At 51.8% G+C, this 27,674-nt stretch overlaps 15 protein-coding genes across 15 annotated transcripts; 8 read left to right on the top strand and 7 right to left on the bottom strand.

Annotated features, from left to right (window-relative positions):
- Positions 1–42: 42 nt before the first annotated feature.
- CKM354_000482500 (uncharacterized protein) lies at positions 43–1,484 on the top strand (the record flags this gene model as incomplete). The annotated part of the gene is made up of 3 exons (XM_044800074.1): positions 43–155; positions 209–1,269; positions 1,324–1,484. The coding sequence occupies 3 exons, from the start codon at positions 43–45 to the stop codon at positions 1,482–1,484; spliced, it is 1,335 nt and encodes a 444-aa protein (XP_044656009.1).
- A 1,038-nt stretch (positions 1,485–2,522) lies between these two features.
- On the bottom strand, positions 2,523–3,502 carry CKM354_000482400 (oxidoreductase; the record flags this gene model as incomplete). The annotated part of the gene is made up of 2 exons (XM_044800073.1): positions 2,523–2,555; positions 2,624–3,502. The coding sequence occupies 2 exons, from the start codon at positions 3,500–3,502 to the stop codon at positions 2,523–2,525; spliced, it is 912 nt and encodes a 303-aa protein (XP_044656008.1).
- Positions 3,503–4,332: 830 nt separating this feature from the next.
- CKM354_000482300 (uncharacterized protein) lies at positions 4,333–5,578 on the bottom strand (the record flags this gene model as incomplete). The annotated part of the gene is made up of 2 exons (XM_044800072.1): positions 4,333–5,258; positions 5,311–5,578. The coding sequence occupies 2 exons, from the start codon at positions 5,576–5,578 to the stop codon at positions 4,333–4,335; spliced, it is 1,194 nt and encodes a 397-aa protein (XP_044656007.1).
- A 16-nt stretch (positions 5,579–5,594) lies between these two features.
- CKM354_000482200 (uncharacterized protein) lies at positions 5,595–5,798 on the bottom strand (the record flags this gene model as incomplete). Its single annotated transcript, XM_044800071.1, has 1 exon — positions 5,595–5,798. One exon carries the CDS (start codon positions 5,796–5,798, stop codon positions 5,595–5,597), a length of 204 nt encoding a protein of 67 aa, XP_044656006.1.
- Positions 5,799–6,410: 612 nt separating this feature from the next.
- On the bottom strand, positions 6,411–6,905 carry CKM354_000482100 (uncharacterized protein; the record flags this gene model as incomplete). Its single annotated transcript, XM_044800070.1, has 1 exon — positions 6,411–6,905. One exon carries the CDS (start codon positions 6,903–6,905, stop codon positions 6,411–6,413), a length of 495 nt encoding a protein of 164 aa, XP_044656005.1.
- An 807-nt stretch (positions 6,906–7,712) lies between these two features.
- On the top strand, positions 7,713–9,029 carry CKM354_000482000 (uncharacterized protein; the record flags this gene model as incomplete). The annotated part of the gene is made up of 3 exons (XM_044800069.1): positions 7,713–7,790; positions 7,850–8,734; positions 8,787–9,029. The coding sequence occupies 3 exons, from the start codon at positions 7,713–7,715 to the stop codon at positions 9,027–9,029; spliced, it is 1,206 nt and encodes a 401-aa protein (XP_044656004.1).
- Positions 9,030–9,756: 727 nt separating this feature from the next.
- Positions 9,757–11,083, top strand: CKM354_000481900 (uncharacterized protein; the record flags this gene model as incomplete). Its single annotated transcript, XM_044800068.1, has 2 exons — positions 9,757–9,933; positions 9,989–11,083. The coding sequence occupies 2 exons, from the start codon at positions 9,757–9,759 to the stop codon at positions 11,081–11,083; spliced, it is 1,272 nt and encodes a 423-aa protein (XP_044656003.1).
- A 2,067-nt stretch (positions 11,084–13,150) lies between these two features.
- Positions 13,151–14,293, top strand: CKM354_000481800 (uncharacterized protein; the record flags this gene model as incomplete). Its single annotated transcript, XM_044800067.1, has 1 exon — positions 13,151–14,293. The coding sequence occupies one exon, from the start codon at positions 13,151–13,153 to the stop codon at positions 14,291–14,293; it is 1,143 nt and encodes a 380-aa protein (XP_044656002.1).
- Positions 14,294–15,006: 713 nt separating this feature from the next.
- Positions 15,007–16,521, top strand: CKM354_000481700 (uncharacterized protein; the record flags this gene model as incomplete). The annotated part of the gene is made up of 1 exon (XM_044800066.1): positions 15,007–16,521. The coding sequence occupies one exon, from the start codon at positions 15,007–15,009 to the stop codon at positions 16,519–16,521; it is 1,515 nt and encodes a 504-aa protein (XP_044656001.1).
- Positions 16,522–17,286: 765 nt separating this feature from the next.
- Positions 17,287–18,461, bottom strand: CKM354_000481600 (uncharacterized protein; the record flags this gene model as incomplete). The annotated part of the gene is made up of 2 exons (XM_044800065.1): positions 17,287–17,610; positions 17,661–18,461. The coding sequence occupies 2 exons, from the start codon at positions 18,459–18,461 to the stop codon at positions 17,287–17,289; spliced, it is 1,125 nt and encodes a 374-aa protein (XP_044656000.1).
- A 441-nt stretch (positions 18,462–18,902) lies between these two features.
- Positions 18,903–19,347, top strand: CKM354_000481500 (elongin C; the record flags this gene model as incomplete). The annotated part of the gene is made up of 3 exons (XM_044800064.1): positions 18,903–19,023; positions 19,076–19,124; positions 19,173–19,347. The coding sequence occupies 3 exons, from the start codon at positions 18,903–18,905 to the stop codon at positions 19,345–19,347; spliced, it is 345 nt and encodes a 114-aa protein (XP_044655999.1).
- Positions 19,348–19,595: 248 nt separating this feature from the next.
- On the bottom strand, positions 19,596–20,656 carry CKM354_000481400 (uncharacterized protein; the record flags this gene model as incomplete). Its single annotated transcript, XM_044800063.1, has 2 exons — positions 19,596–20,193; positions 20,250–20,656. The coding sequence occupies 2 exons, from the start codon at positions 20,654–20,656 to the stop codon at positions 19,596–19,598; spliced, it is 1,005 nt and encodes a 334-aa protein (XP_044655998.1).
- A 639-nt stretch (positions 20,657–21,295) lies between these two features.
- CKM354_000481300 (uncharacterized protein) lies at positions 21,296–22,385 on the top strand (the record flags this gene model as incomplete). Its single annotated transcript, XM_044800062.1, has 3 exons — positions 21,296–21,562; positions 21,616–21,774; positions 21,834–22,385. The coding sequence occupies 3 exons, from the start codon at positions 21,296–21,298 to the stop codon at positions 22,383–22,385; spliced, it is 978 nt and encodes a 325-aa protein (XP_044655997.1).
- A 1,028-nt stretch (positions 22,386–23,413) lies between these two features.
- On the top strand, positions 23,414–25,555 carry CKM354_000481200 (uncharacterized protein; the record flags this gene model as incomplete). The annotated part of the gene is made up of 8 exons (XM_044800061.1): positions 23,414–23,594; positions 23,652–24,165; positions 24,221–24,444; positions 24,521–24,572; positions 24,624–24,918; positions 24,971–25,077; positions 25,139–25,271; positions 25,325–25,555. 8 exons carry the CDS (start codon positions 23,414–23,416, stop codon positions 25,553–25,555), a joined length of 1,737 nt encoding a protein of 578 aa, XP_044655996.1.
- Positions 25,556–25,938: 383 nt separating this feature from the next.
- Positions 25,939–27,458, bottom strand: CKM354_000481100 (uncharacterized protein; the record flags this gene model as incomplete). Its single annotated transcript, XM_044800060.1, has 2 exons — positions 25,939–27,227; positions 27,284–27,458. The coding sequence occupies 2 exons, from the start codon at positions 27,456–27,458 to the stop codon at positions 25,939–25,941; spliced, it is 1,464 nt and encodes a 487-aa protein (XP_044655995.1).
- Between the last annotated feature and the right edge of the window lie 216 nt (positions 27,459–27,674).

Below are 27,674 nucleotides of genomic sequence, written 5' to 3'. Positions count from 1 at the left end.
CGAGTCTGTTCTCCAGACACGTAATTTGGGAGTTCCGAAAAGATGGCGCAAGACTACAACGAGTACCTCGCAGCCAGCGTGCTCAATGAGCAACAGTTGGTGAGCTATCGCAATCTGAGCCGGGCATTGAAAGTGCATAGCAACCTGGCCAAGCAGTATGGAATCAGAGCAAGATGCTGGACATGGAGAAGGAGCTGATGTCGACCAGGATGCTATATGAGTTCCACCGAAAGCAGAACACGAAGAAGCCGGGCAGTGTACACGCAACATATCTTGTCACGGGCACGAAACAATCGAGCACTCAGACGAACGGAACGCAAAGCCAAAATGATGGAGAAGACACTGTTATGCAGAGCAGTCCGCCGCTACCCAGTAGCTCCTTTCAGAGGTCAGACGAGGATGAGCGGGACTCGACACTGGTGAAGACTATCATGATTGTCAAGGAGGAGAATTTGGAACAAGCCAAAGCACAGTTCGATGCAATTACAGGGATACACATCTACAGTCTGCAGGCCAACGGCTTAAGCGATATACAGACATTAACCGAATGCAATCGGAAAGTCATGACAGACTATGCATCGGAGGATCCTCTAAAAGATTGGAAACAATATGGCGTGATACAGAATCCAAATGTGAAGAGGAGGGAGAGACGGAATGGACCTCCTCCAGCCGCACCTGCCCCGGCGAAGAAGGCTGAGCCAGTAAAAGCAGCTGCTCCTCCGACTTTGACCAAACAAGCCTCAACGGCCTCGAATGCGTCTGCGAAAGCTGCAACAGAGCCTGCGAAGACGACAACGAGCAAGACCACAGTAGCGAAGAAAGATACATCAAATATCTTCAAATCCTTTGCGAAAGGAGCGGCCTCTGCCAACGCGAAAAGGTCGGAATCTCAGCAGAGCTCCAAAGCAGCCACACCTGCTCCAGCTGAAGATGTCGATATGACAGGGTTCTCAGACGATGATGACGATGATGGTGGAAGTGGTCTGGCCGAAGAGCCGGATGCGAAACAACCTAGTGGACCAACGAAGAAAGATCGCAAAGCGGATCTCGAAGCAATGATGGACATGGATGACGAGCCGATGGAAGATGCTGCGCCCACGCCGGAAGCCGAGAAAGAGGAAGAGGAAGAAGCCCATGACGAAGGTGCCATTGACAAGCCTGCAGCCAAAGAAGAGCCGAATGAGAAGGTGACTGTTGAGAACGGCAGGAGAAGAGGCAGGCGCAGAGTCATGAAGAAAAAGACTGTCAAGGATGAAGAAGGGTATCTTGGTATGTTGCATCTGGTTCTATATTCTATTTCGAATTTATGCTAATACTCGCTAGTCACTCGAGAAGAGGCTGCATGGGAGTCGTTCTCGGAGGAAGAGCCTGCACCGAAGAAGCCAAAGACCTCTGCGCCAGCCCCCTCGACAAACAAGCCCGCCGCAAAGAAGGGTGGCAAGCCCGGACAGGGAAACATCATGTCCTTCTTCGCAAAGAAGTAGAGGAGCGTGGCAATTTGATCAATGCTTGAAAATATCGCTGGAAGATTGGCTTGTATAATCATTCTCCAGTATCATGTTCCCTCAAGATAGATCGCCACTATACAGGCGCCAGCACTGCTGAGCTCAATACTCGTCCGAAACCTGTTGAAACTCCTTGCGCACACCAAAAGCATCCATGTTCATCTGCTGTGACCCGTGATTCTAAGACACGATATTGACGCCGAGGAACGCTCAGCAGAACTTGAACCAACGTCAAAACGTTTGAGCATCAGAACTGTGTTCTGGAAAGATCTGTTTCCGAGAATATGGTATTCAGTTCGATTGTGGTGCCTGAGGCTGTTTCCGTAAGCTTCACTCAGGCGGACCCACTTTTCTGGCGTCTGTGCGCAGGCGCGACACAATCACACACAACACAACGAATGCTGCACCGCGAACGATCAAATGAACTTGAAGCAGGCTACCTGTGACATGATCGCGTCAAAAACAAAAGTTCAACTACAACGTTTGAAGGCACTAGAGGGAGCAAAAGTGTCAAAAAGTTGGATGCAGAGAGCTCCCTACCCTACAATTGATTAGAATTTGCACACGTAGAGGCCTATAGCAGGCAGACATAGCAGAGACTTACTGGGTCGAACAAGTGACCTTAGGATACTTGCATTAACTGCAATCCCACGCTCTACCACTGAGCTAAAGCTGTGGAATGTAAGTGTATGTTTGGCAAGTGGTACATTGTCTGGGACAACTTACGAGCACGTGATCCATGCTACAAACCATTCTTCTGCGAATATAACTGCAAATTAGTGACTCATAGTGGATCCATTGCATAGGATGCGTCTTGGCCTCCAATGGCGGTGAGTCCCCGTGCGAAGTCAAATCCAGTCACAGTGTTTCGAAATCGCGGCAATTCGCAAGCTTGAGGAACCTTCAGGAGAAGTGCTCCAGGTTGAAAGAGGTATATACACTTCTAAATCTTGGAAGTTGGTTTCCTGTGCAGTATACCTGCGCCAGCCTATCAAACACATGTTAGAAACAGCATGTCTACGATCGCCTGTGCATGACTGTAGCAGCCGCCTATGCATACAGTCAGCATGATTCTTAGGCGTACCAAAGCGGCTTGAAAGCTTATTGGAGTAACTCACCTGGTGGTTAGGGAAGACGAGCAGGTCAGCAATGACCACATTCTCCGGTCTCCCGGCGGAAAACACAATCGTTTCAGCAATATCATCTGGCGTCAAAGGCGTGACACCCTTATACACCGCATCGGCCTTCTCCTTATCACCGTAGAATCGCACAACCGAGAACTCCGTCTCCACCTGACCGGGATCAATCTCGATAACTCTTATCCTTGTCGCGATCAACTCTTTTCGCATGGCGTCTGTGAAAGATCGCACAGCAGCTTTCGTAGCGCAGTAGATGCTTCCTCCAGGGTATGGTTCACGACCAGCGATCGATCCAATGTTGATGATATCTCCTGCTCCCGATTCTCCCTTCTTCTTCATGACCTTGAGGACTTCTTGCGTCATGTTGATCAGGCCTGTCACATTTGTCGCAAATTGCACAGTAATGTCCTCGTCCTTGATCTCGCCTGCCTTGTCCACTCCCTTCACCAGTCCGGCGTTGTTGACCAGAACGTCGATGTCCTGAAACTCTTGTGGGAGGTTTGGGATGAATTGTTTCACTTCCTCTGGCTTGCTGACGTCCAGTTGAACAGGCAGCACTTTAACGCCATCTCCTACTTCTTTGTTGATGTCTGCTGCCAATTGCTTCAGCGCATGGATTCGGCGAGCTGTAAGGACGATCTTGAGGTTCTTCGGCGACGTGCGAGCGAACTCTTGCGCGGTGGCTTTCCCAATGCCAGAAGAAGCTCCAGTGATAACAATCGTCTTGCCTTCAAGGCGCTTTCCCATAGCAGTAGCCATATTTCGCGTCGTCGCTCGAGTCAAGATAGAGGATGCGGGTGTTGCTTTCACGAAGCTGTTCAGTGTGCGGAGGAAGTGTTTGGGCTGGAGGAAACTCATAAAGAGAGGTGAGCTGGCTTATCTTGACAAGTTTTCTCTAGCAGGATGACTGAGATTTGCTACGTCGGGAGATAGATGCGCCTGAATTCGATAGCCCCCAATGCTTGCGCCATGGGGGTCTTGGTTGGTAAAGAGGAGCTCGAGCGGGGCTGCTGCCGAGGACGGCGTCAATGGCGTGCTGTTTCCGACAACTTCGGAAAAGACTCCAGCGGAATCTTCATGCATCTTGGATATCAAGCGGATATTGCATCCGTCGCCCCGACGCGGGTATGTAACGCTCTATGAATCGAAGGATTGCATGTGCGACTCGTCGACACTAGATAGCTCGACAAGGCTGACAAAAATGTCCCCGAAAACATGGAAAGTGTGAAGCAGACATCATTGAGCGAGCACTTTGAGTAGCAAAATTGACAACGATCGAAGATTTGTAAAGCGATGCCATGAGGATTCATCCTATTAAGCATTGGTCTACATGGCCGAGAAGGCAGCAGACACGATGCAATACGCGTCCTTACGGAGGAGCATCAGAAGCAGATTACGCCCACTGCTACGGCATCTATCTCGAAGCAAGTAATTCTGCGCGCTACTCCGAGCAGCGTCTATAATTAATTACGCTGTCCATGGCGCACAGACTGAAGCTATCACCGGCCTTTTCTCAGCTCCGTTGGGCCGCTGATGATTGCCCTTGACGCAAAGAATGGCACCGTCGTCGAAGTAATGCTGTAATCACAGAGCAATAAAAGAATGCCATCATTGCAGGTTGGGTGAGAGAGAGCATATTGAGGACTGAAGTGCGGAGACAGAGTCACAGCATCTCTACGTCTCTGGCATCAATTAGCACGCGCGTAGACGCAGGACGTACGTGGCTTACTCTTCTTTCGAGTGGAACGCTTTCTCGGCTGCTCGGCTTCTGATGGAAGCTCAAGCACTCCATGAAACTGCCCATCGTGTACATCGCCGGTTGTGTGAAGACCCGCAGAGTCACTGTTGAGAAGCTGGCTAAAGTCCATGGCATTGAATTGCTCACTCGAGGGGTGGATCTCGACATCGGCTTGAACTTGGACGTGATCGTTTGATGGAGTCTGCCCCAGTTGAGCATTCACTTGTTGCGCAGCTTCGGCTAGCATGTTGAGATCGCCCACGGTTGTGTTGAGCATCCATGCCTGCTCTTGTTGAGTGTCCTGGGGAACGAATTCGACAGCTGGAGCATTCAGGGTAAGACCCGACGGAATTGTGCCCATTTGCTCAGCTCCAGAGAGCATCGGCTGGTTGGTGAACACGTCTTCGATTTGACTCTGCTGAAGCCCGGAATCCAAGGCGAGTTGCTGGTCAAGAGCTGGCTGCAGCGTAGCATGATCGACAGACTCTGGCAAAGCGGGAGCGTCTGCCGAACGTTCGCAGTCGGCAGTGGTGTGTCTGCATCTCTGGTGTCTGGCTTTGCAATCTGCACATGGCTTCTGTCCGGTATGTTTCTTTGCCTTCTTCGCAGTGATTGGTGTGACCGGAACACGAGCCACTTGCTCTGCCGATGGCGAGGGGCCAACATGCTGCGCAGACACCTTCGTCGAAGCATAACTACTGCTGGGTCTGAATTGTCCCATTTGGTTGACAGGGCGATTCCCGCCCTCATGGCGACTGCCAGACGGCGGAAGAGGAACGCTGTGCAGGAACAAAGCCAGGATGTCGTCGCGCGTATGTTGCTGGAGTAGCTGAGTGACCTCACTCACCAAGCTTCTACGAATCTGCGCAAGCAGTGCTGTAGCGTGTCAGTAACTGGTACGGCAAATCGATCGTGGGGCTGCACTCACATGGGTGAACATGTTTGATGTCGAGCACCGCCAACGGCAGCTTGACCATCAGCTTGTTACTCTCCTCTTCGTCTTCGCGCTTGCGTTTGCGATCAGCACCAGCTGCTGGCGGAGGAGCCTGGACATTGTTTCTCATGGGTCTCAATGGCAGCGGGTTGACTGGGCAGTAATGCGCGATGTGTCCATAGTTGCCGCACTGAGTGCATTGTTGGAGCGGAATCTCGCATGGCTGCGGAAGATGCCAGCGATCGCAGTTGGAACATATCATCCAGTACTGTTCGACGTCAGGAACCCATCGCTTTTCGAAGAGCAAATGCGCTTCCTACCAATGGTCCGATCTGGCCATTCGCGTCGCGCACACCCAAAGGACAGAAGTTCGTGGTGTGTCCCCATTGCTTGCAGGTGTGACAGGTCTCAAGCATCTTCGTGCACGGCGACGGATCGACGCCCAGGTGACAGCAACCGCAATTCTTGCAGAGATCAGTCATGATGGCGTGGCGACGTGCCTTTGCGCGGAGAGCGGGGAATCTCGAGACGAAGGAGAAACGCTGTTGTTAGGTGGAGTCGGAAGGAAAAGCTCCGGTGTGAGGAGAAGGTTGGTGAAGTGAAGACGACGTTGAATGTGCAGACAGTTGAATGAACGGCAAATTGGGGAGGAAGGCGCGTGTCAGAAATGGTGGTAGGGAAAGAGCGTTCTGACTTCACTTCGTGCATTGCACATGCGCGTTCTATTATTCCTACCTTCTTGACTTCACCGACTTCCTTCGAGGACTCCAATCGTTGAATACTCAAAGTGTACTTGCAGCCCAAGCAAGGTACGTTTAAATCCGATCAAGCATCGGACGCCTCCATTTGTGCAGAGCTACGGTCATTGCTGCGGACAAGTGACACGCTGCTGTGGCAATGCGGCGTGCGGCACACACGTATTGCGCTTCAATAGCTGCTCCATGTCCAATGTGGCTTCTTGTTGTACATCGTCGTGATTGTACGTCCGCACCGAGGTGGTAGCAGTGGCAGGTAGGTCCGCTTTCTCGCACGCATGGTGACCGTCACCTTAGAAACGTGCATATTTGTGGCAAACTCCCGGTCTCGGATCTGCTTCACCGCTGTTGTTCTGCTAGAGGATTGGCGTGTATTTGGACACTTTGTATCCTGATTGCTTCCTGTGGCCTACTCTTCTTGTCCACCGGCACTTCTTCCATTTTGTCGAGTACGTCCCAGCCTTCTAGGACCCTCCCGAACACAGTATTCTTGCCGTCTAGATGTGAAGCTGCGGCGAGAGTGATGAAGAATTGGCTGCCGTTGGTGGCCGGTCCTTTGTTGGCCATTGAGAGAATTCCTCTTTGGTGGTGCCGGAGACTGGGCTTGATTTCGTCTTCGAAGTTCTCACCCCAGATCGATGTCGATTCCTTGGTGCTTCCCTTGGCGGGAGATCCACCTTGGATCATGAAATCTTTAATCAATCTGTGAAACGGCGATCCATCGTAAGCACCGCTGGCGCAAAGAGCCAAAAAGTTGTATGTCGTCTTCTCACAAGCCTGGCAAAAGAGTTCGACCTTGATATTGCCGTGCGTCGTGAACAGTGTGACCGACATGTTTGCTCTATGACCAAGAATCTGCACTGCGAGCTCTTCACACCTCGGCGTAGCCTGCTCAGTCTTGCCAAGCAGAGGCGTAGAGCATCAGCTGGATCGGCCCAGAACAATGGATGACAGTAGAGTCAGCCGGAGAATCGATGTGGGGGATTGCGACAGAAGAGAGTCGGTGGCCAGCCAGCTGAAAAGTACAACGACCTGACGTGTTGTCGTGCCAGCAGCAGACGAGTCGGCGAATGGGGAGGGATCAGGGTAGATCAGCTCTGGCGGCACGAGCGAACGGGTCAGCTAGCGGCCCATGTTTGGTGAGGTCGACACCAGCGATCCCGACACCACTACGCCGCTGCTGCTGTTGTGCAACAGAGCGATTACCAGGCATTTCTTCGAGCGTAGAATCGTCACCGTTACTCTTGGAGTCGCCCTTCACCGCGTTGCAGGACCCGCCCGCTACCTTGAACACGCACGCAGCCTTGCGCCTCCCTGATCGCTACTCTGCCTGGCATATGCACGTCAAACCCGCGCGCCGGACTACAAACTAGGAGCGACCCGCACGAGCTCAAGCGACGCATGCTCGCGTTGTTCCATCTGCAAATTCACTGTATCTCACGCCCGCGATCTCGCGGCACTTTCACGGGCTCGCCGTTGGACTGGTCGAGCAGCGACGACAAAGGCATATCACAGAGGCGGGGAGAGGGAAGCACAGAGCGAAGAGGATATTCGCAAACCACAGGCGGCCAGGTTGCCGCATGGCGTGAACCATATGCGGTCAAGACGAACACGCAGTTCTCCTCGCGCCTCTCGTGAGCAATGGCCGCGTTCGTGAGGGTTTCTGGGCCGCCCAACAGCAACTTCTTGGTGGGGTATCCAGGCATATCTGCGACTTTGGTATGTCAACGTGCTTTGCGCTTCGGGGCCGTTGACGAAGTGCTGACATTCTGCTGCAGCCTCGTATAGAAGGCCGCGTTGAGATTCGACCTGGTGTCGGAGTCAGCGCTCCAGTTCAGGTGTCGCTAGTGACTGTGTCGCTACAGCGGCGCGAATCGATTCAGCCAAATGCGGACTCCTTCGTGCGGAACCTCAACTCCTCGAACCGGAAAGAGATCACAGATATCGTGGGGAAAGAAATGCTCCTGTTCAGATGTCCGCCAGGGAAAGAGTCAGAGTCGATACTTTGCATGGATCTACCCTTTGTGATATTCATACCATACGGACGAGGAGGAGAGGAGATTGCACGGCGTGTACCTCCAGCAAGTCTGCAATTGGACAAGAGAACAGCTGAGACGTACTACGAGATCGTGGTCACTGTGCAGCAAGGGCATCAAGAGCAAAGGAAGTACCCCTTCCCGGTCCCTATATCTCGTTACGACACATTGAGCACATTCGGCATGTACAACCGACCAGAAAGCGCCGAGAAGGTCTCAGACCACCTCGTCACACTTGGAATCAGTCTCCCGCGATGGAGTTACGGGCCGCTGGATCCAGTTTCAGTGTACATCAAGCTGTCACCAAATCCTGACTGGACGAGTAAGGCGAAACGAGTCACGATACAGGACATCACGGTGGGCATCGACGAAGAGATCATTTACAACCCGGAAGGAGACGAGCCGTTACGGAAGACGAAGACGTTGGCAAAGCACAAGCAGAGCGTAGGCGTCAAACTACCCGAAGCAGGTTACTTCACGAATTTAGGCCTCGTATTTCCTGCCAGAGAGCTGAGAGATAATGAGGGCGTGTTGCCAAGAGGTCGAAAAGAATTCCCGATGTACGCCGTGAGCGGTTTCACGACCACTGGAACGCTGTACAAGATTGAGTACTATCTCACAGTGAAGGTAAGGCTTGACTTGTTGTTCACGCCATTGACTTTGCTGATTTGCTTTCCAGGCAAAAATGTCTTCAGCCCGAGATATCTTGCTTCGACAACCGATAGTTGTATGTCCCTTCGATCATGCCGGCTGCAAGGAAGAAATGGAAGCGATCGAGCAGGCAGCGAAGGATGCAGCACACATCTCGCCTGAGAACCCTATGCTGCCTGCAGCTTCCATCATCAAGGCAAATGATCCGGCAGGTCTTAGGGCTCTTGGTGTGACGATGGTGGGCGCGCAGCGAAGACCATTGATCGAATGAGAGCCCTTCACGTGGATCGCACCAAAATGACATGCATTGTTGTGCTCACCGCAGCCGCCTAACCACATCGACCCCGGCAAGCAGCTTTCGGTCAGCTGGCGGTTCTTCATGCGCCGTCGGTTGTATAGTCACACAGTGCGCCGGACTGAAAAGTGCCTGACACGGGCGCAATGGACAATGAATGAATGAATCAACGAAGATTCGTGTAATGAAGCGAGGCTGAAGCTTCGCGTCAATGAACTTGGAACGAGTTCTGGATACCCATTTGCTTTGACGAGGGCGCAAGTTTCTGGCGAGCATACTCAGGTAGGCTGGAACCAACCTGGGAGGGAGACGGTCAAAGCTGCACCGCAGGGACACAGTAGACCACATGCGTCTGCACATATGGCTGGGAGCCTTGTGGATGATGAGAGAAGCATGGCGCTGGGGAGCATGAAAGACTGTACTTTTAGGGAAAGGTACATATTTCCAAGATTGAAGCGTCCAGCTTTCTATCTTTGTGACTATACTCTCTGCTGATCAATCGTACCAATACGCTGGGTTTCTACGAAGCTGCAATTAATACTGGCTGTTGCACTCGCTCAGTCGTTGTATCGGTCTTAAGCGGCGATAACCTCATGCAGGGTGTTTTCGCAGCCGAGTGGTCCAGCTTACCACTTCCACAATCGCTTTCACGTTCACAGCTTCTCAACTTCGTCCTCGCCCGCGAAGGGCATTATAGGTCACAATGGCCATCTACATCGCCGCACAGGCCCTCTTTGATGGCATCGACTCGGTGCCATACCTCTGGCCGCTGCTCAAGACAGCTCCGTGGCTGTTTCTACTATGGCTGCTCAAAACCTTCTTTCAAGGCGCGAAGAACACGAGCGAGAGGAATATGCACGGCAAGGTCATTCTTGTGACGGTATGAGCTTGCTCACACCCGACGCGAAACTTGCTAAGCGGAAGTCGCAACATAGGGCGGCACTTCTGGTGTTGGCGAAGCTACAGTACGATCACTAGCGACACGAGGAGCGCAAATTGTCCTCTTGACACAACACTCCTTGTCCGACCCCTTCATCGTCGACTTCATTCAGGACCTGCGGGAAGATACCGATAACCAGCTCATCACTGCCGAACAAGTCGACTTGTCCTCGCTTCATAGCATTCGAACGTTTGCGACGAAATGGATCGACAATGCCCCGCCGAGACGACTGGACATGATCATGCTATTCGCCAACACGATCACACCGGGAAAGAGCAAGATTCAGAGCACAAATGAGGGCGTGGAAGTCAATTGGCAGATCAATTACTTGGGCAACTTCCACTTGTTGAGCATATTGAGTCCGGCATTGAGGGCACAGCCTCCGGATCGAGATGTTAGGGTGATCTTTGGGACGTGCAATTCATATCTGGGCGGAGACTTGTTGCATATAACGCAAGGTGGTGAATCTAAGAGCAAGGACGGCAAGAAGAAATCAGACAAGGCAGCGTCACCGCCTACCAAATTCAGCCCTGGTAATGCATACGCTACGAGCAAGCTCGCTCTGACGACTTTTGCGCTGGCATTTCAGAAGCACTTGTCTGCATACAAGCGACCGGACGGAGCTCCGAACAACGCCAAAGTCATTCTGGCAGATCCTGGATTCTGCAGGACACCTGGAATGAGACGATGGATGACCCGGGGCTCGCTCTTTGGCTTGTTCCTCTACCTGATCACATACCCACTCTGGCTGTTGATACTCAAATCTCCCGACGCTGGTGCACAGAGCTTCCTCTATGCCAGCATGGAGGAGAAGTTCGCGCGAAGTGAGGGCGGGATACTGCTCAAGGAGGTCAAGGAGAGGACATTCCTGAGGAAAGATGTGGAGGATGAAGATGTGCAGAAGAAGTTGTGGCAATACAGTGAACAGATGGTGGAAGAGGCAGAAAAGAGAGGGGCGGAATATCGCGCGAAGGTCAAGCGAGAAGAACAGGACGCGAAAGATGAGGAGGAAGCGGTCAAGCAAATGAATGAGTATAAAGAAAAAGTCGGGAAGAAAGAGGGCAGTCGGAGAAGCAAGAAGGCAGGTTGAAGACTCAAGGAGTTCAAACCAGACCATCTCAATACGTGCGCTCAAGAGATGCAGATCCAACTGGCAACAGAGATGCCGCCGATGCAAGTCGCATCAGCCTTGGACTCTGATCAACCATATTGCTCGGCGCAATTCCACTCTCTGCCGTTCAGGAAACCTGATGCGATAGTCTCAAGAGTCCCGTGCATCCGTCGCCGTCTCTGGCAACCTGGAGAATGTGGTGGAGATAAAATCCGACTCGAGCTTCGAGCCCTTCACAAATTTTGAGGACAGCAACAGCTTACAGGAAGTACGACGCAGCGCACATAGATTAGATGCAGAATATGTTCATATAATTCGCCCACGGCAGGCTGACTACTTGCACTTTCGTCGCGCATGTGCTAATCCTCCGTTGTTCCTTTGCATGATGCACCCCAAGATCCATCGTTCCCGCGCTACGGTTCTCCGCGCTCCTGAAGGGTCGACTGGTCACCAACGACAGGCCTTTGTCCTCGCCGATCTTGTGTCCTCGATCCAAATTGCCAACAATTGCCGCAACTCTTCTCCAATACCCAGTCTTCACTCGACCAAGCTCTTGATGAAAAGTAACCTGTCAGACGACCGACGGTACCCACCTGCAAGAGCCGGCCGAAGCCAGACGCTCAAGCAGGGCGAGATCATTGCCATCGACAGAAGCCGACACATTGGCTTCACTCTTGGGCGCCGCGGTTCGACTCATCAGCCAGGTTGGAGTCTGTAGCTTCTGTGAGAAGTACAGTTGTGGATGTTTACTATAGAAATGATTCTATGAAGTAAACTGCATGAGCTGTTAGTAGGTACTTCAGAGTGTAGGGGTGGATTGGGGGTAGACTTGCATCGCTGATCAGGACAAAGAGGAGGGCGAGGGAGAAGCTGCCTATATACTTGAGAAAATTCCGGCGGGCGCTAGCGGGCGGAATGGTCCGTCGGGCTGCGGCTTGCGGCTTGAGCCTGAGGTTCGGCCTCGCGACCACATCCATTTCGCGGCGCATCGTGAATGATCTCGCCGAGCAAGAACCGCAATTCAGGTCATCGCGACTCCGGCAGAACTGCGAGGAGGCGGAATGATTTGGGGACACTGCCGGCTTCCGCCGCGTCTGACTGATACGAGAAGTTTGCACCGCCAAACCATGAGGACAAGCATGCTCAACATCCGTGAAGGACGATTCCCGGAATCTGATGCATTTGTCGTTTGAGGCAGAGTCAAACTCATTGTTATAAGTGTTTGTTGAAGCCTGAGGTGAATAAAACCTTTCCATTCTGGACCTCAGCCATGGCCTCATTTTCCTCTCTCCCAGCCGAGCTACGTATCGCCATCTGGCAATTCAGTATACCTGAACCACGAAATATCGTCTTATCATGGAATGGCAAAGAATTCAAGTCGAACGGCACACCGCCAAACATGGCTCACGTCTGTCATGAAGCACGAGAAGAAATTTCAAAAGTGTACGATTTGACTTTTGCTTCACCCAGCGGTTCACCTGCCAAGACCTGGTTCGACTTTACTCGTGATGCCCTATTCATCACAGACGACGCGCTGGAGCGCATGCCAACAGAGACTCTGTCACGTGTTACAAAGCTTAAACACTTTCGCTACACTGCTGCGATGGCCATCAAATGTTCGTCCTGATGCGTTGCCCACATCGTGGTTGAACGAAAAATTTCTGACTGGCTGCTGCTTACCATGGATTGCCATATTCTAGGTCACTTGGGGATTGAGAGCTTACCCGTATCATCTTCTCGAGAGCGAGTAGGTGAACAATTTGAGGACGCAATTCACATTTTGTGAAGATGTGGTTGAGGCCTCATGCGTTTAAATAGTGATTTCTTGGGTGAACCGGGAACCACGATCCGCTTCTCGATGCTCTCGAACTATATAGATTACAGTGTCCCCTGCTGGATCCTGCTACTTGTTCACTCCATTCGCATACTGGTATCAGAAGACGACTCTGCATATCATCGACGCTCACGGAGTAACCAGACCACGCAAGACTATACCAATCACTACAGAAGACCATTATACCGAAAATCACGCAGTACTTCTTCACAATGGACTGCTTCCAAGAATTGACGCTCGACATCTGCCACTGCGGTGCCGCCTCATGCGAACATCACCTTCTGGCTCAGCTCAGAGAAGTGGAAAACCGGGCCCTAAAGCAGATGGTGCGAGAGCTCACTGCTGAGCGCGACTCTCGTCGCCTGAGTGACGTCCAAGCCACTCAAGATCAAGATGCTTCGGCATCGACCGACTGCGCTGGTGCGGAGACAAAGCCATGGGACGGTGCGACTCTCTGGGGCGAGATCGACTTTCCAGCCAACGAATCTGGATCTGACTCGGGTTACTTCTCGGACGATTTTCAGAGCGAGGAGGGTGATGCCGACGCGATCTCCGCTGAGGTCAGCTCTGACGATGCCACGGAGGCTGGCCACGCCTCAGATTGGACGGAGACATGGGGGCAGAGTGAACAGCCCACTTCAACCACTGCTTGGGATGACATTGGTGAGGAGACTTTCGTTCGCACAGTGCCAGACGATAAGAAGGCACTCTGGGAGCCCTCGGCTCACTCTCGCGTGGCTGCAGAGGTCCTTTCTGACGTTCTCGACGAAGCCCTGCTATCTTGCTCTCGGACCGTGTACAAGGCGTTCGACAAGCTTGACAGAGAAACGTGCTTTGAGAAGTGGGATGGCCCGAAGCACGTCGGATGGGGCCGCTCAGAGATGCTGGATGCTCTCTTCACGCGCACGAACTTCTATCAAGTGTTCGGTGGGAACCAGGAAGCAGGTAAACTGGCTCTCGATGCAGCTGTCAGGATGCGCAACGCTGCTTGCCATCCTTGCAACCGTCGCAGAGGTGATGCAGAAGCATGCACGGTCGAGTATGTTGATAACCTGCTCGCGATGGCACAGGATCTCCCGCGTATGCTTGGTAACAGCGAAGAGGTGGATGTCATGCAGGGGCTCAGAGACAAGCTGCAGACGGAGGCACAGAAAACCTGGACCGAGCTTCTGGAGTTGGCCGCTCACCCCGTTGAGCCCACGATGGACAACGTCTCCAAGGCACTGTGTCGCACTTCCTGGGATTTCGGCTTCGCCCTGCTACCAGAGGAGAAAGACATCCCGCTCCTGGTCGCTGCGCTGAGGCAGGAAGCAGAAAGCCGCCGGAGGAAGGACAATGCTGGTCCTCGCTGGTGAGCTTTGCGCACGCCTTGTGAGAGCCGAGTCTCAGACCGATTGATGCCAGCCACGCCACTGCTGCGACGGACAAGGTCGACGCCAGAGACGAGTGTCGGATGGAATCATCATCACGACGAATAGTCAAGGCAAAGAGGAGAAGGTTCCCGAGACGAGTGTCGCATAACATTGCGACGAATAGTCGAGGGCAGGGCAGGTGGATTGAGCCAGAGACGAGTGTCGGGTGAGAACATCACGGCGAATAGTCAAGGCGAGGAGAAGGGTTATCCCGAGACGAGTTTCGCATCACATTGCGATGAATAGTCGAGGGCAGGGCGAGCCTGAGTGGCGGGATCGAAGTCAGGTTGACAGAGACATTGACATTCGGGACTGGAGACTCAGACAAGATTGTACTGTCAGAGCAGCTCTGTGCGGCTTAGACAGAGATTTTGGGGGCGAAGGATAATGGAGGCAGGCACATGATAGCTACTTCCACAGTGGACTGACATGAAATTACCTATCACGCGACATCTCTCCCCAGAATTCCCAGCTTTCTTTCTGTCTTGTTTCTCCACACTTCGCCTTTGTCCAATGGCGGTTAACAGAGCTACTGTGCACAAATTTTGCATAGACTTGAGAGACAAAGAAACAATACTTTTGTGTTTTCGTTGCACTCCCTTGCATAAATATTGCTTTTCTTACGTCTCCGAACTTCAAGAACTCAGCAAGCAAATATGCCAGACCAAGGCGATCATCAGCAAGCTGAGAATAAGATGGAGAATCCTGAGTCTGAAATCTCGCAGCTACGTGAGCGGGTCTCACAGCTGCAAGAAGAGAAGAAGGAGCTCGACGCCGAGAACGTGAGATTACATGCGGAAGTTGAATTGCTAAGGCCAAGAGCTAACGGGACGCAAGCAGTGATTGTTGCTGTCACGAAAGAGCCCTGCAGGATCGTGTTACGGTTTATTACTGCTCGTTACAGAATATGGAAGGACAAAAAGCAGGCAAAGCAGGGCGCAAGACTTGAATATGCGGCGAAGGCCGACTGCGAAAAGCCCTATCCCATTGGCAACGAGGAAGAGCTAATCCCAGAGCCAAATCCCGAGGATCTGATATGCATCTTGTGCGTCAGTAAAGAAGCTCTTGATGAGCAGAGGCGCAAATTCCCGCCGTGGGACGAGAATCAATCAACACTCGAGGACTTCTGGAATGGACCTGCTCGGCATATGATCATAAGCTGGCAAGATCAATATGATGCCTTGAACGCAGCGCACCGTCTGGCAAAGCAGGCATTTTGGCATTTCGACCGTAAGCAGTGGCCAGAACATGCACTGTGGAATTTTGGCGAGCATTATGACCAAGTCCGTTTCGGCAAAGAAGAACTCGGGCACTGTGAGCTCAGCTCGGGCGAATTTTCCGTCCAGTTGAATGGTGTGACAGGTCTACGCAACGCAGTCTGTCATCCCTCGACTAGCTACACCATGCGCAGCCTGGATGACTTGATTTTTCGTGCTGAGCAGCTGGCTGTGGCGCTCAAGGACGATGAGCGAGTCCAGGAGATTCAGGCACTGAGGCGCACAGTCCGGGAAAGGGCGCAAGAAGCTTACGATATAATCGAAAGCCAGACTCAGGCGCTGCTGCATGTACATCCCCAAAAACGACCCGCCGAAGAGACTAACGTGCCGCAGGATGCAGTCGAGGAGGCTAACGTATCACCTCAGCCTGCCATAGCCGATCAGCCTTATCCGTTCCACATTCAACGGGCCCTCCAACGAATTGCCGGGCATCTGGATAACAAGGTACAGCGGCCGAGCAGGGACGAATATCCTCCAGTGCTGGCGCTGGCTGCAGCGCGCTGGGCTGCAAGGGGCTTGCAGCTAGGAGCAGATGATCCCGGTCACCAACAGAGACTCCTAGATTCTCAGTCACGGAGTAAGGCTAACACCAAGGCAGACTCCTCCACGAGCAAAGACGATTCCAATTCGCAGCCTAAAGAAGGGCCAGCCGAGACAGACTCATCCAAAAGCAAGGATGATTCTGATTCACATCGCAAAGACGAGCCAGCCGAAGTTGATGAAACGCAAAATGTCAATGCTGATGAGGGAGCGGACCAACAGCGACCGGCTTCGCCTGTGCGGCGAGATTCGGCATATGCCGCCACGGAGTCTGATATTGAGACTCGCTCTCAGAGACACCGCTTGAAGGAAGTCTGCAAGAAAACTTTTAAGCGATTTCGGTCAGCTTCTTAGTGGTAGAAATGCATATCGTTCATCTCCAGTAGAATCACCTTCGCAATCCAAAATTTAACACACCTTTGTTTACGAATCTCAAGTTGTGTCCAGTGAATGTAGGCAAGAGGACTAGTAACTGTCAGCCCTGAGTTGAGATGTCAAATTGCATGCAAGCAGTATTTCGAAATCTCTGGTGCTCCGTATCCCTTTCATACCCAACCTCGCATTGATGCATTCTTTTGTGATGCAGAACCTCCTTTAGAATATTCAGGTGACTCCGAGTCTAGTAATTTGCGCAGGACGTACTGTAGCCGCTCCAAGCTCCTCGTGGCATAATTCGATCGCCGAGGATACCGTGTTTGAGACTGTGGCACATTCTTTCCGCACCGAGAGCTTTGCGTCAATGCGGAGAGAATACACAATAGAAGATGCCAAAGGTATTGCTTTCTCTGAAGCTATTAGCTCTTCTCGGCCAATCCGCTTGACCCAGCATGAATTTCTGGGGCAGATTGCGGAATGGAAGACGATGACCTTCGGCCGATGACTTGGACATTCTCTCCAAAATTAATCGCAAGAAAGCACATCTTGCTCTGACAGAATGGAGTCTGCCTCGTTAATAAGGCTAGCTGCGGCCAAAAAGTGCGTCTTAGATGTTGCGTGGAGCGATGCCCGCAGATACAGCTTTCTCTGAAAAGAGCTCAAGGTCTGTGTTTCTTCATGTAGTCCTAGTATGAAAGTGTGGCGCCGCGGCCTGAAGGAGCGATTGCGACCTTGAGCCGACATCTATGATGCATTAATGTCTATTCCTGCTTCATAACGCTGTTTCTCATCAAGTCCTCGCTCCAGTGCTTCGAGAATACTCTCCTTCAAGTGGTAAGTCAGCTCCCTCAAGCGTCGTCGGGTCCTGCGAACGCTCCAAGGTCTCAGAATCTCGCGGCCAAAGCCGATCTCTTCACGTAGCTGGGCCAATTCCGCCCACACATCTTGGTATTGTTGATGATCACTGGCGTTCTTGAAACATACGCCATACATGCGACACAATGCTCGCCATTCGGTTTTCTGGTCTGTGGCTTGATCGCGCAGAAACAGAAACGGCCACATATGTTCCTAAACGCAGTTATCAGTATGGCGAACTCACATAGAAGTGGTTCAATTACCCAGATGCGTCCTGTCAGCTGGTCCGGCCAGTCCGTATCTGTCAGCCATTTCATGCTGTATTCATACTGCTCGCGAGGTCTGCTCAGAATCGCGTCCCGAGATACAGCAAACTGGGAGCAACATGGGCCAAGAAGTATCTCTGGCACCACAGCATCACTTCCAAAGTTGGCGCGAAGTGCATCGGCCATGTATGGCTCTTCTGAGTTATTGGTTTGGAGTGGCGTCTTCGAAGTATTGTAGCCCTCCGGGCGGCCGCCTTTCAAGCTGGTATAGAGGTTGAAATACCGTTTCTCCAAAACTTGGTTGAGGTCTAGATGTGACAAAGCAAATGTCATGGATTGCCAGAGAGCGCTGTCGAGATGCCAAGGGTGCTCCTCGGCATGGATGAAGATGTTGACGTCTGCAAGGTCTTCATATTTGTCGAAGAGATAGGTGAAGTACATGAGAGCTTCACGTCCCTGGGCAGCTGGCGGATGATACTCTGCAGTAGGGTCATCGCTGACATATCGGAAGATCTTGAGATTCGGAATCTGTGGAATTAGAGCATTTGTCCAAGAGATGTCCTCTGCTTTCGTGCTGGCTATCACGAGATTCGTGGTGATATTCGGATTTTCAACTTTTGGACCGGGCTGGAGGCGGACTGGTAGCTGAATCGAGTTAAGAGGCTGGTATGTATGCTGGACAGCAGGAGCCAAGTGACAGAATACCAGATACAACATCAGTATCGCCAGTAACGCAGTGTATCGCCTCGGAAGCCTGATCGGGTGAGCATGTTGGAAAATTCCGGCATACTTTGGCATCGCAAGGTCTCTGATGAGAGCTTCATGACATTGCGGGAAATCGTGTCTGGGGAACAAAAACCTGCGAGCGTGTGTAGCAGAAGAAGGGGCGCTCCAAAATTAGGTTCAGCCACTGCCGCGCCGTAGCGCCGTATTCGTAGATCTTGTACGACCTCATTGTCTGTGAGTGAGGCGACGATATTCGTTGAGTGGATTTCGTTTGATAGTATGAGCAGGAACAATACTCACACAACGACTTATATCATCACATGAAGTTCGTGAAAGTAAGTCGCGAGCTGAAGCATAAAAGGAACAGCGCATCCCGGTCATTCACCAAAGAACGTTTCTTGGCAAGGCCTTGGCCTCAGGCTCGAAGAACGAACGCCTACGCCTGCCTGCCTAGCCAACGACCTCACTTTCCTGGTGTCCATCTACAACAACCCTCGGTGCACGCATCGCGACATGGCTACAGAGAACCTGTCCGAGTACATCACGCTGGTATCGAGCGACGACTTCAAGTTCGTGATCCGTCGCTCCGCCGCCAACATCAGCGGCGCCATCAAGCGCATGCTGGATCCCACAAGTACGTGATCAAGGCGCTGCTTTTCCTCTAACGCGACATTGACATACTCTAGACGGGTTTCGCGAGTCCAAGGAGGGTGTGTGCCGATTTGATAATATCAAGTACGCGTTTTCGAACCCCATCCTGCGAATCATGCTGACTCGCCACAGCGGCCTAGTACTCGAGAAGGTCTGCGAATACCTCTACTACAACGAGAAGCACAAGAACTCGAAGGATGTTCCGGACATGGACATTCCACCAGAACTCTGCCTCGAACTGCTCATGGCTGCTGATTACTTGAATGGTGAGATTTGGAAGGCAGGACATGGATCTTGTCATTGCTGACGTTAGCGCAGTCTGAACGTACCATGCTACACACCAAAGCCCGCATGGTACGTATATGTCACTGAATCTGGCCAAAATCTATCTACGCTTGGCTTCCGAGAACTTTGCAACGCGCTCCCGGCACGGAGGCCGAAATGCGAAGGCATCTTTCTCCGCGCCACAGCTGGCCCGATATACCGACACCGACACCGACACCAAATGAACCTTTGCTGGGTCGACTACCCAACTGTTGCGTGATTCAGCTTTATTCATACTGCGGCTGAGCCTGTGTCGCGCATTTGCTGTGCCATCCTGAGCAAAGCATAAAGCGTTTGCGTACGCGGAACCTCGACACCCGCATCGCGAGCCCGCCTGAGCACGTTCCCCAAAATAGCTTCTAATTCGACTTTGCGACCTGCCGCCCAATCATGCCACATACTCGGCCTGCTTCCACTTTGGTCTTCTCGCACGCCCTGCAGTACTGCTTCGATCGTAGGCAACGACTCTGGGAGAGGAGCGCCCAATACCTTCACGGCAAGTTCGAGGATCTCCCGCATCACACCTTCTACATGAGCACATAGCTCTGAGTCCACGCCGGTCGCTTGGGTCGTGCATCCTCCAGCGAGCACTGATGTTGGGTTGATGCTCGCGTTGATCGCCGTCTTATGCCATCGTGCAAATTGCATTCCTGTGTGCGAGAGCACGTCGACATCTGGAATGCCGGCATCACGTAAGAGAGAGGCGAATTCTTCGACTCGTCTCTGACTCAGCCCTTGATCAGAAGAGTCTGGCGCATACGGTCCTATTGTAGTGCGAGTCCAATGCGCGTGCTCTACATGTCCTTGTGCGGGTTGCGACACGGATGTCCTGCAATGCATTCATCAACATTGTCTTCGTGCTGACTTGAGAAGCTAAGAACTCACCTCGTCACTGCGCTCAGAATAGTGTTCGCTGGGAATCTCTTCTTGTAAGGCTCCTCGATGCCCAAGCCGTTCTGAAACACCACGAGACTTGACTCATCGTCGACCAAACCTTCGGCCAGAAAGCTCGAATCTCCTAACACCTTCGTCGTCACGATCAAGTAGTCCCAAAGCAAGCTCTCCTTCCTCTTGACTTCTCTGGCTTCATCTGGGCTTGCGAAAACATATGTAGGTCTAAAAGTCGTATCGCCGAATATCGGACTGGTCACTCTGATACCGTTCTTCTGGATCGCCGAAAAGTTCGAGCGACAAATTGCAGATACCTTCGTGCCTGACACTGTTGATAGCCGAGACGCATAAAATGCTCCGATAGCGCCTGTGCCAACGATCAGAATGTTCTTGGAAGACATTGGAGACTTGGAACTCGATGCTATGAAATGCCGGCTAACACCTGCAGGTGGGATGCTCGGCACTCCAGTTCTCCACTTTGAGCAATGCCAAGATGTGGCGCCCTACCAAAGACCGTACAGAAAGGCCTAAAGCAGAGGCACGAGCTCGACGAGTTGTTGTGCCTAACGCTTGACCTGCAGCACTATGGTCGACGATCTTCGCAGATGCTTTCCTCTCGATACTGACACAAGGCAAAGCCAAGAAGTCTTGCCGCTCAAGCATGAAGGCACAACACCTCCGCTTACCAGGCATCACGAACATTGTGGGATAAGCCAATAGCAGCATGGCGACAAGCAGTATGGCGTGCATATTCACGACGAACTCCTGAAGTTCTTCCGTCAGCTTGGAAACTCTTCTCAAGCTGCTTGCAAGCTTGCCGATCGTACCTCTTGCGACACAAATTTCGCGCCAATTAAGAACGTGCATGCGAAAAGAGACATCGAACTCTGTGTTGATGGCCCAGCTTGTGCCTCCGAAAGTGGTGTTTTACATTGGTGACATGGAACATATAAGAGGGAGCCCACATGCTCTGTTGCAATGCTTAAGCTGCACTCTACTGAGCTGGGCTGATATCAACACACTGCTAGCCACTTTTCAACATGCGCTTGACCAACCTCATATGCGTTGCCAGCAGTGCGGCATCGGTAATTGCTACGCCGCTCCCACGAGCAGCAACCAATGCAGGCTATCTGGCTGCAATCTTCAGGGGTGCCGAACCTAGCGTCTTCTTCTACAAAGCATCAGCGAACCAGCCTACGGCCTTTCAGGCTTTGAACAATGGCCGAGCAACGCTTGTGCCGACAACTGGAACTGGGGGTGCCAGAGATCCCTACATATTGAAGTCCCATAGCACGTCCGAAACGCAGGTTGGTTTCACCTGAGCACGAATTCCTCGAGATCGAAGCTGACAATGTACAAGCAATATCGTGTTTTGGCGACCGATCTTGATATCGGCAAGACTGACTGGACACAGGCACAGGCGAATGGATCGAGGAGCATATACGTGTGGGAGTCAACCAACGGTGTCAATTGGTCTAAGGAGCGATTAGTCGAGCTTATGCCATCAACAGCAGGATATGTAAGTACACCTCATCCAATTCGAAGACCAGCAGTAAAGTCTGATTGGGTTCTCGCCAGGTCTGGGCACCATCAGCCATCTGGGACGCGCAAAAGTCCCAGTATGCAGTCTTCTGGGCATCTCAAGTCTACGCAGAAAACGATTCAAAGCACAACGGACCAGCCATAGGCCCGTACATCTACTACTCGCACACGAGCGATTTCAAGACCTTCTCCTCACCTGCTAGATGGAACCCAAATGACAGCCGAACAGTCATCGACCAGGAAATTCAACAGATTGGAACCAATTCATACATTCGATATCTGAGTGATACGAACGACGTCAAAAGGGTGGTCGTCGATCGTAGCGACAACGGCCTTTTTGGAACATGGAATCGCATTGGTGTTCCGGTGGACCAGGTCAGAGAGGGTCCGGTGTCCTTTCAAGATATCAACAACCCGCGACGATACTACCTGTGGGAACACAATTATGGCGGTAGTGGCTATGAGTGCTATTACACTGAGACCTTCCTAACGCCGTATACGCCATGCTCGCCTTCATTGAGTCCGGCCGGGATGAGGCATGGAGCGGTGGTCCAGGTTAGCCAGACGTTGTATAATGCTCTCTCTTAGAATTGAGCATGCGATATGCCGTCTTTCGATATGTGCTCCCCGGTCCTGCCGTAAATTGGAAATGTGTATACCGATAAAGACAACAACAGAGTCGCTCTTACCCGTGTTTTGACTTGACGGCCTGTCAGACGAATGCTGTAAGCAGAGTGCAGTGGAGCTTTCCGCTCAGCCTTGCGGTTTATGCAAAGCTGATTGACGTGTGCAGTGCCTCAGCTAAGCCCGAAGTTACCGAGACATGCACCGATGACAGATCTCTCTTGTGGTAGGTGTGTTGGAACTTCGCTTCGCTCGTAGAAAACGCCAAGCTTAAACTCGGATAATGGATCCATTCCAAATCGGTCCGACGCAGCTCCCTAGCAAAAAGACTAATTCCACAACTCCACCTTCAAACCTCTTCCCCAATAGCTCCTCCTCCATAACTCCACAACCGGCGTGAAACTATGCTTCGGTACAGGATATAGAAGCATCTACTGCCAAACAGTTCGTGAACGAGCAACAGTGCCACGAGCCCGGCTCCCTCTCGGACAAGAAGTGCGAGATACTATCAAAAACAAAGAAGCCCGCGGCTACTCGTCATACCAAGCCTACTACAATGCTTGTCTTGATGTCCCACGTGCCGAGCCACTGATAATTGGTCTACCCAGCACATACGTCGAACGCCGAGCAAGACAATGACGACAGAACTGAAGCGGCCGTGCTTCCTTTGACCAGAAATCGATCAAGTTCTGATGCGTTTGCGCGCTCGGCGAACGCGATTGAACGTGTCGCGTGCCCATCGAGGGCTTAATCTCGGGCCTCTAGTACGAACAACATGACGTTGAACTGGTCATTGGCGTCCTTCTGGAAGGAATTGGTGCCACGAGGCTCTAGTTCGGAGGCTCGGACCCGTAGTGTTGTTGTGGAGAGCCCGCGGGCAAGCAGAGAGGCTTAAAGCCATCGTCTGCTTCTTCTTCTCCATAGTTTTGAAGAGTTTGTTTGCTTCAATTTTGCTCTAGGACTTTTGGTTTCATCGCAGAGAAGTCTTCGATATGTCTGAGAAGGACGCGAAGTCCTCGCGGACTCCTTCAGCGGATCGCAATGTCTCTGTCCCGGACATCCCAGCGGCAGCGGACTTCAACGATGACAGCAAGGTCCCGTTCCTGACCTTTCGAACATTCAGCATGACTGTGATTGTTTCGATTGGTGGTATCTGCTTTGGATATGATACCGGTTCGTCGCGCAGCAATTCGGCGGGCTTTGCAGCATGCTAACACAGATGACCTCCAGGCCAAATTTCCGGCTTCTTGCAAATGGAGGACTTTCGCTACCAATTCGCAGACAACCGCGACACTCTGGAACTCACACCGATTCGAACTGGCCTTCTTGTCGCGACGCTATCTCTCGGAACTCTCGTGGGCGCTCTTATTGCCGGACCTCTTGCGAACAACCGCAGACTGGGTCGCAAATACTCGATTGTCCTCTGGTGCATCGTCTTCATCATCGGCAACTGCTTCCAAATCGCTGCTCAGTATCCTTTCTGGTGGATTATGATGTTTGGCAGAATCATTTCTGGTTTCGCGATTGGTGGACTGAGTGTCATGGTTCCAGCCTACCAAGGAGAATCTGCGCCTACACACCTTCGTGGAGCAATCGTGTGCTGCTATCAGTTGTTCATCACGATCGGCATTCTCATTGCTTACCTCATCAACTTCGGCACTGAGAGCATTTCTGGCTCTGCTAGCTGGAGAATTCCTGTTGGACTTTCGTACTTCTGGGCACTTGTCCTTGGTGGTGGAATTCTGTAAGTTGAGGCAATTTCCGAGCTGAGAACTTTCCTGTTCTAATCACCGTCGCAGCTTTTTCCCAGAGACTAGTCGCCATGAATTCAGACATGGCAAGGTCGAATCTGCCGCTGCTAGCATTGCCAAGTTCTACGGAGTCAGCACTCGCCACACAGTAGTGAAGAAGCAATTGGAAGAAATGCGAGAGAAACTTCGCTTGGAGCAAGAAGGCGGCGATCACTCTATTTGGGAAGTGTTCACCGGCCCTCGCATGGCGTATCGAACTTTGCTTGGAGTCAGTAAGTAAAGCCGCCAGGGAATATCTCGTCTCACTGGTATTGGTTTGGGGACCTGCTAACCTGTTCTTCAACACAGCGATCCAAGCTCTCCAGCAAATGACAGGAGCAAACTTCTTCTTCTACTATGGGTAATTCTTGTGATGACCCTGGCTTATTCGATCACAGCTAACAGTATACAGAACCACGATCTTTGCCAGTGTTGGACTCGACAACTCCTTCGTCACACAAATTATCCTTGGTGCAGTCAACGTTGTCACTACATTCCCAGGTCTCTACATGGTAGAGAAGTTTGGCAGGAGAAAGTGTCTCGGTCTGGGCGCTGCTTGGATGTTCATGTGCTTCATGGTATTCGCAAGTCTGGGATACTTCGAGCTTGAGCGTCCCGATGGCACCAATCGATCCAACATTGGTATGGTGATGATCATCTTTGCCTGCTTGTTTATTGCTGCCTTCGCTTCCACGTGGGGTCCTATGGTAAGTCCGACACTGATGGTTTCATTGGAGACCGTGTGCTGACAATGTCTAGGCCTGGGCCGTCACATCTGAGATCTACCCATCCAGATACCGCAGTACTTGCATTGCTTTCTGTGCTGCATCGAACTGGGCTTTCAACTTCTTCATTGGATTTGCGACGTAAGTCAAAATAACAAATCTCTCCAATTTGCAGCATTCACTGACATACTACGATGATCAGACCTTTCATCGAAGCAGACATCGGCTTCTCCTACGGGTATCTTTTCGCAGCATGCAATTTCATCGCAGTGCTGGTAGTGTTCTTCTTTCTCCCAGAGACGAGCGGAAAGTCGCTTGAGGAGATCGATACCATGGTAAGCTCAGTTAGAAGCGTTTCACTTGGAAGAGATGGCTGACCACTTCATAGTTCCTTCTCGAAATCAAGCCATGGAAGTCCAGCAAATGGGTGCCGCCTCCACCAGAGGACCTGGTGACGGCCGATAATTTGCGCCTCAGCTCAGGTGGCCGAGACATCATCAAGAAGAACGAAGCTGGAGAACCAACGAACGCTCAATACGAGAATCTCAAGGACACCCAGCAGAACGACTCGAACGTAATGACTGGTGGTGCACGAGGAAACTCGATCACTCAGGTGTAGAGTCAAACTTGTACGAAGCGCGCCGGCATCTGTTCTAAACGTCTTAGTGTACGATCTAAATACTTGATGAATCATTCCATTTAGCAATGAGATATACCATTGTTGATTTTTTTCCTTGTTGATCTTCTACTATACAATAGTAAGACTAAGAGATTCGTCACGGTCCCGATCGACCACCAGCAGCTAAACTCATCACCCCTCATCCCCTCACCACATCGACCAGCAATGCGTAAAACTCCCCTTCCCCTCTCTCATATCCTCCACCTACTGCACAGAGTAATTCATTGCTACCGCTTATACAAAGCAATCAACCACTCCCAATTCCTCGACATCCGACTATCTTTTCTCTCCGGGACCCAAAGCGCCTCCCTCCTCATCGCAGTTCATCTCTGCCAACGCTCCAAAAACGACCCCGGCGAAGCATCCTCCGACATTCGCGAATCGATCGTACTCTGCGGCCTCAGAGTCTCTCGTACAGAATACTGTGAAACACTCGGCCCACTCAAACTCATCTGTCGTCGAACCCAGCGTCCAGTCCGAGGATCAAATCCCATTTCAGGCATTTGTTTATAAGCAACACCATTGAAACTGCTGATGTCTTCGTGGTTTCCGCAATTTGCGCAGCGGACACAGGGAGGACGGGAGAGATCGAGACTTTCTTTTGTGTTTGTGCGAGCTCCTCCTGAGCGGCTGTCGCCCCATGCGGAATCGACGCGGGTGTGAGAGGTTCCGGCCCAGGTTTGGGAAACGCTATCCCAGGTTGAGGTTTGGTCCATGCGAGGGGAAGTGCGGAGGGATGGGGAACGGCACATGTAGCGTCTTGCGCTTCCCCAGGAGCCCATTCGGGAAGGTGGTGGGATTGTGCTGCTGCGGGTCGATTGGATATCAAAACCGTATTGTGGTTGGGCAAAGCGTTCGTGGCCATAGTGGGTCATCGCTGGTTGTTGATGTGCTGACTCGCCATTGAAGATATAACCTTCGCCATAAGACTGTGGTCCCCAAGCGCCGTTTGGAATAATGAAGAGCTTGTCGACACGGATGACCATCCAGAAGATGACGACAAGGATTTCCAGAGTGAAGTTGAAAATGTAGAAACAGGCCTTAGAAAAGTACCAAGGAGCGGGCATCTCGACTCCAGTCTGAGGAGCGAAGCTGGTGACCGCTCGGAAAAGCGCGCCAGTGAAGAGCAAAGCGGCAGTAGTCAAACAGACCAAGATCTTGCGAATAATCGAGTGTCGCCCAAAGTTATCTTCAGCGCAATCTCGAAGGTCCGGATGCGTCTTCGCCAGCGCAGAAGCCAAAAGGATCGGGAGAGGCAAAAATGCGAACATCGCGAAGAGAACAGCGCCATATTGCCGAATGCCAAGTGCAGCATCTTGTGCCCCTTCAGCATCCGTGTAGAAGTCGAGACAAGTGCTCGTGATCAGAAGAGATATCGTGAAAATGCTGAGTCCGACTATAATCGGAATAGTGAAAGTCGGTACAACGGTCCAGCCGAAGTGTGGGTGTTGCGCTCGAAGAATGCGCTGCGACCACCAGAGGTTGCAGATGATCAAGATGATAGTTCCCAGGAAGACGAAGGCGTGAGAAGATGCTGCGAGACTGACGTTCGTGGGGTCATATGCCCATCCAACGCGTAAAGAAGTGGCGAAGACACGCGTGAGGCAGAATACTGTGAAACTGATCAGTGGGGAAAGAATTAGTGTCTCGGGTCCTTTGCAAACTCACCTGTCGTTGCGGCGTTGAAGGCAAACAGCCTTTCTTGCTTCTTGTTTCGCCAAAATGTCTCAAAGTGGACCACCCCACATATCGTGAAAAGTATGAGAAACGTGATATTGATGCCAACGTCTGGCTTAGGTGACGGCGTGCCGCCCAAAGCATGATGCTTCAGCGCACTCTCCATCTCGTAAAACGCTCCGCTAGAGAGTTTGTTCTTATTGCAATCAAGCTCGTGTTAGTCCAACAGCACAATCGGGCACGTTGTCAACTCGTGTCTACCGTTTTGCGTTGTGTCGATGAAGCGAGCGTCGTTTTTGCCGTTGCGAAAGTCAAAGAATGTGTAGAATCGGCCGATGGAGAAGAAATGTTAGAATTGCGAGACTGTGATGGAGATGAATGA

Source organism: Cercospora kikuchii (assembly GCF_019650295.1).
Source record: "Cercospora kikuchii DNA, contig_00003, whole genome shotgun sequence".
Classification (NCBI taxonomy): domain Eukaryota; kingdom Fungi; phylum Ascomycota; class Dothideomycetes; order Mycosphaerellales; family Mycosphaerellaceae; genus Cercospora; species Cercospora kikuchii.
Note: the sequence above shows the minus strand (reverse complement) of the source record. Positions and strands in the feature narration are given on the sequence as shown.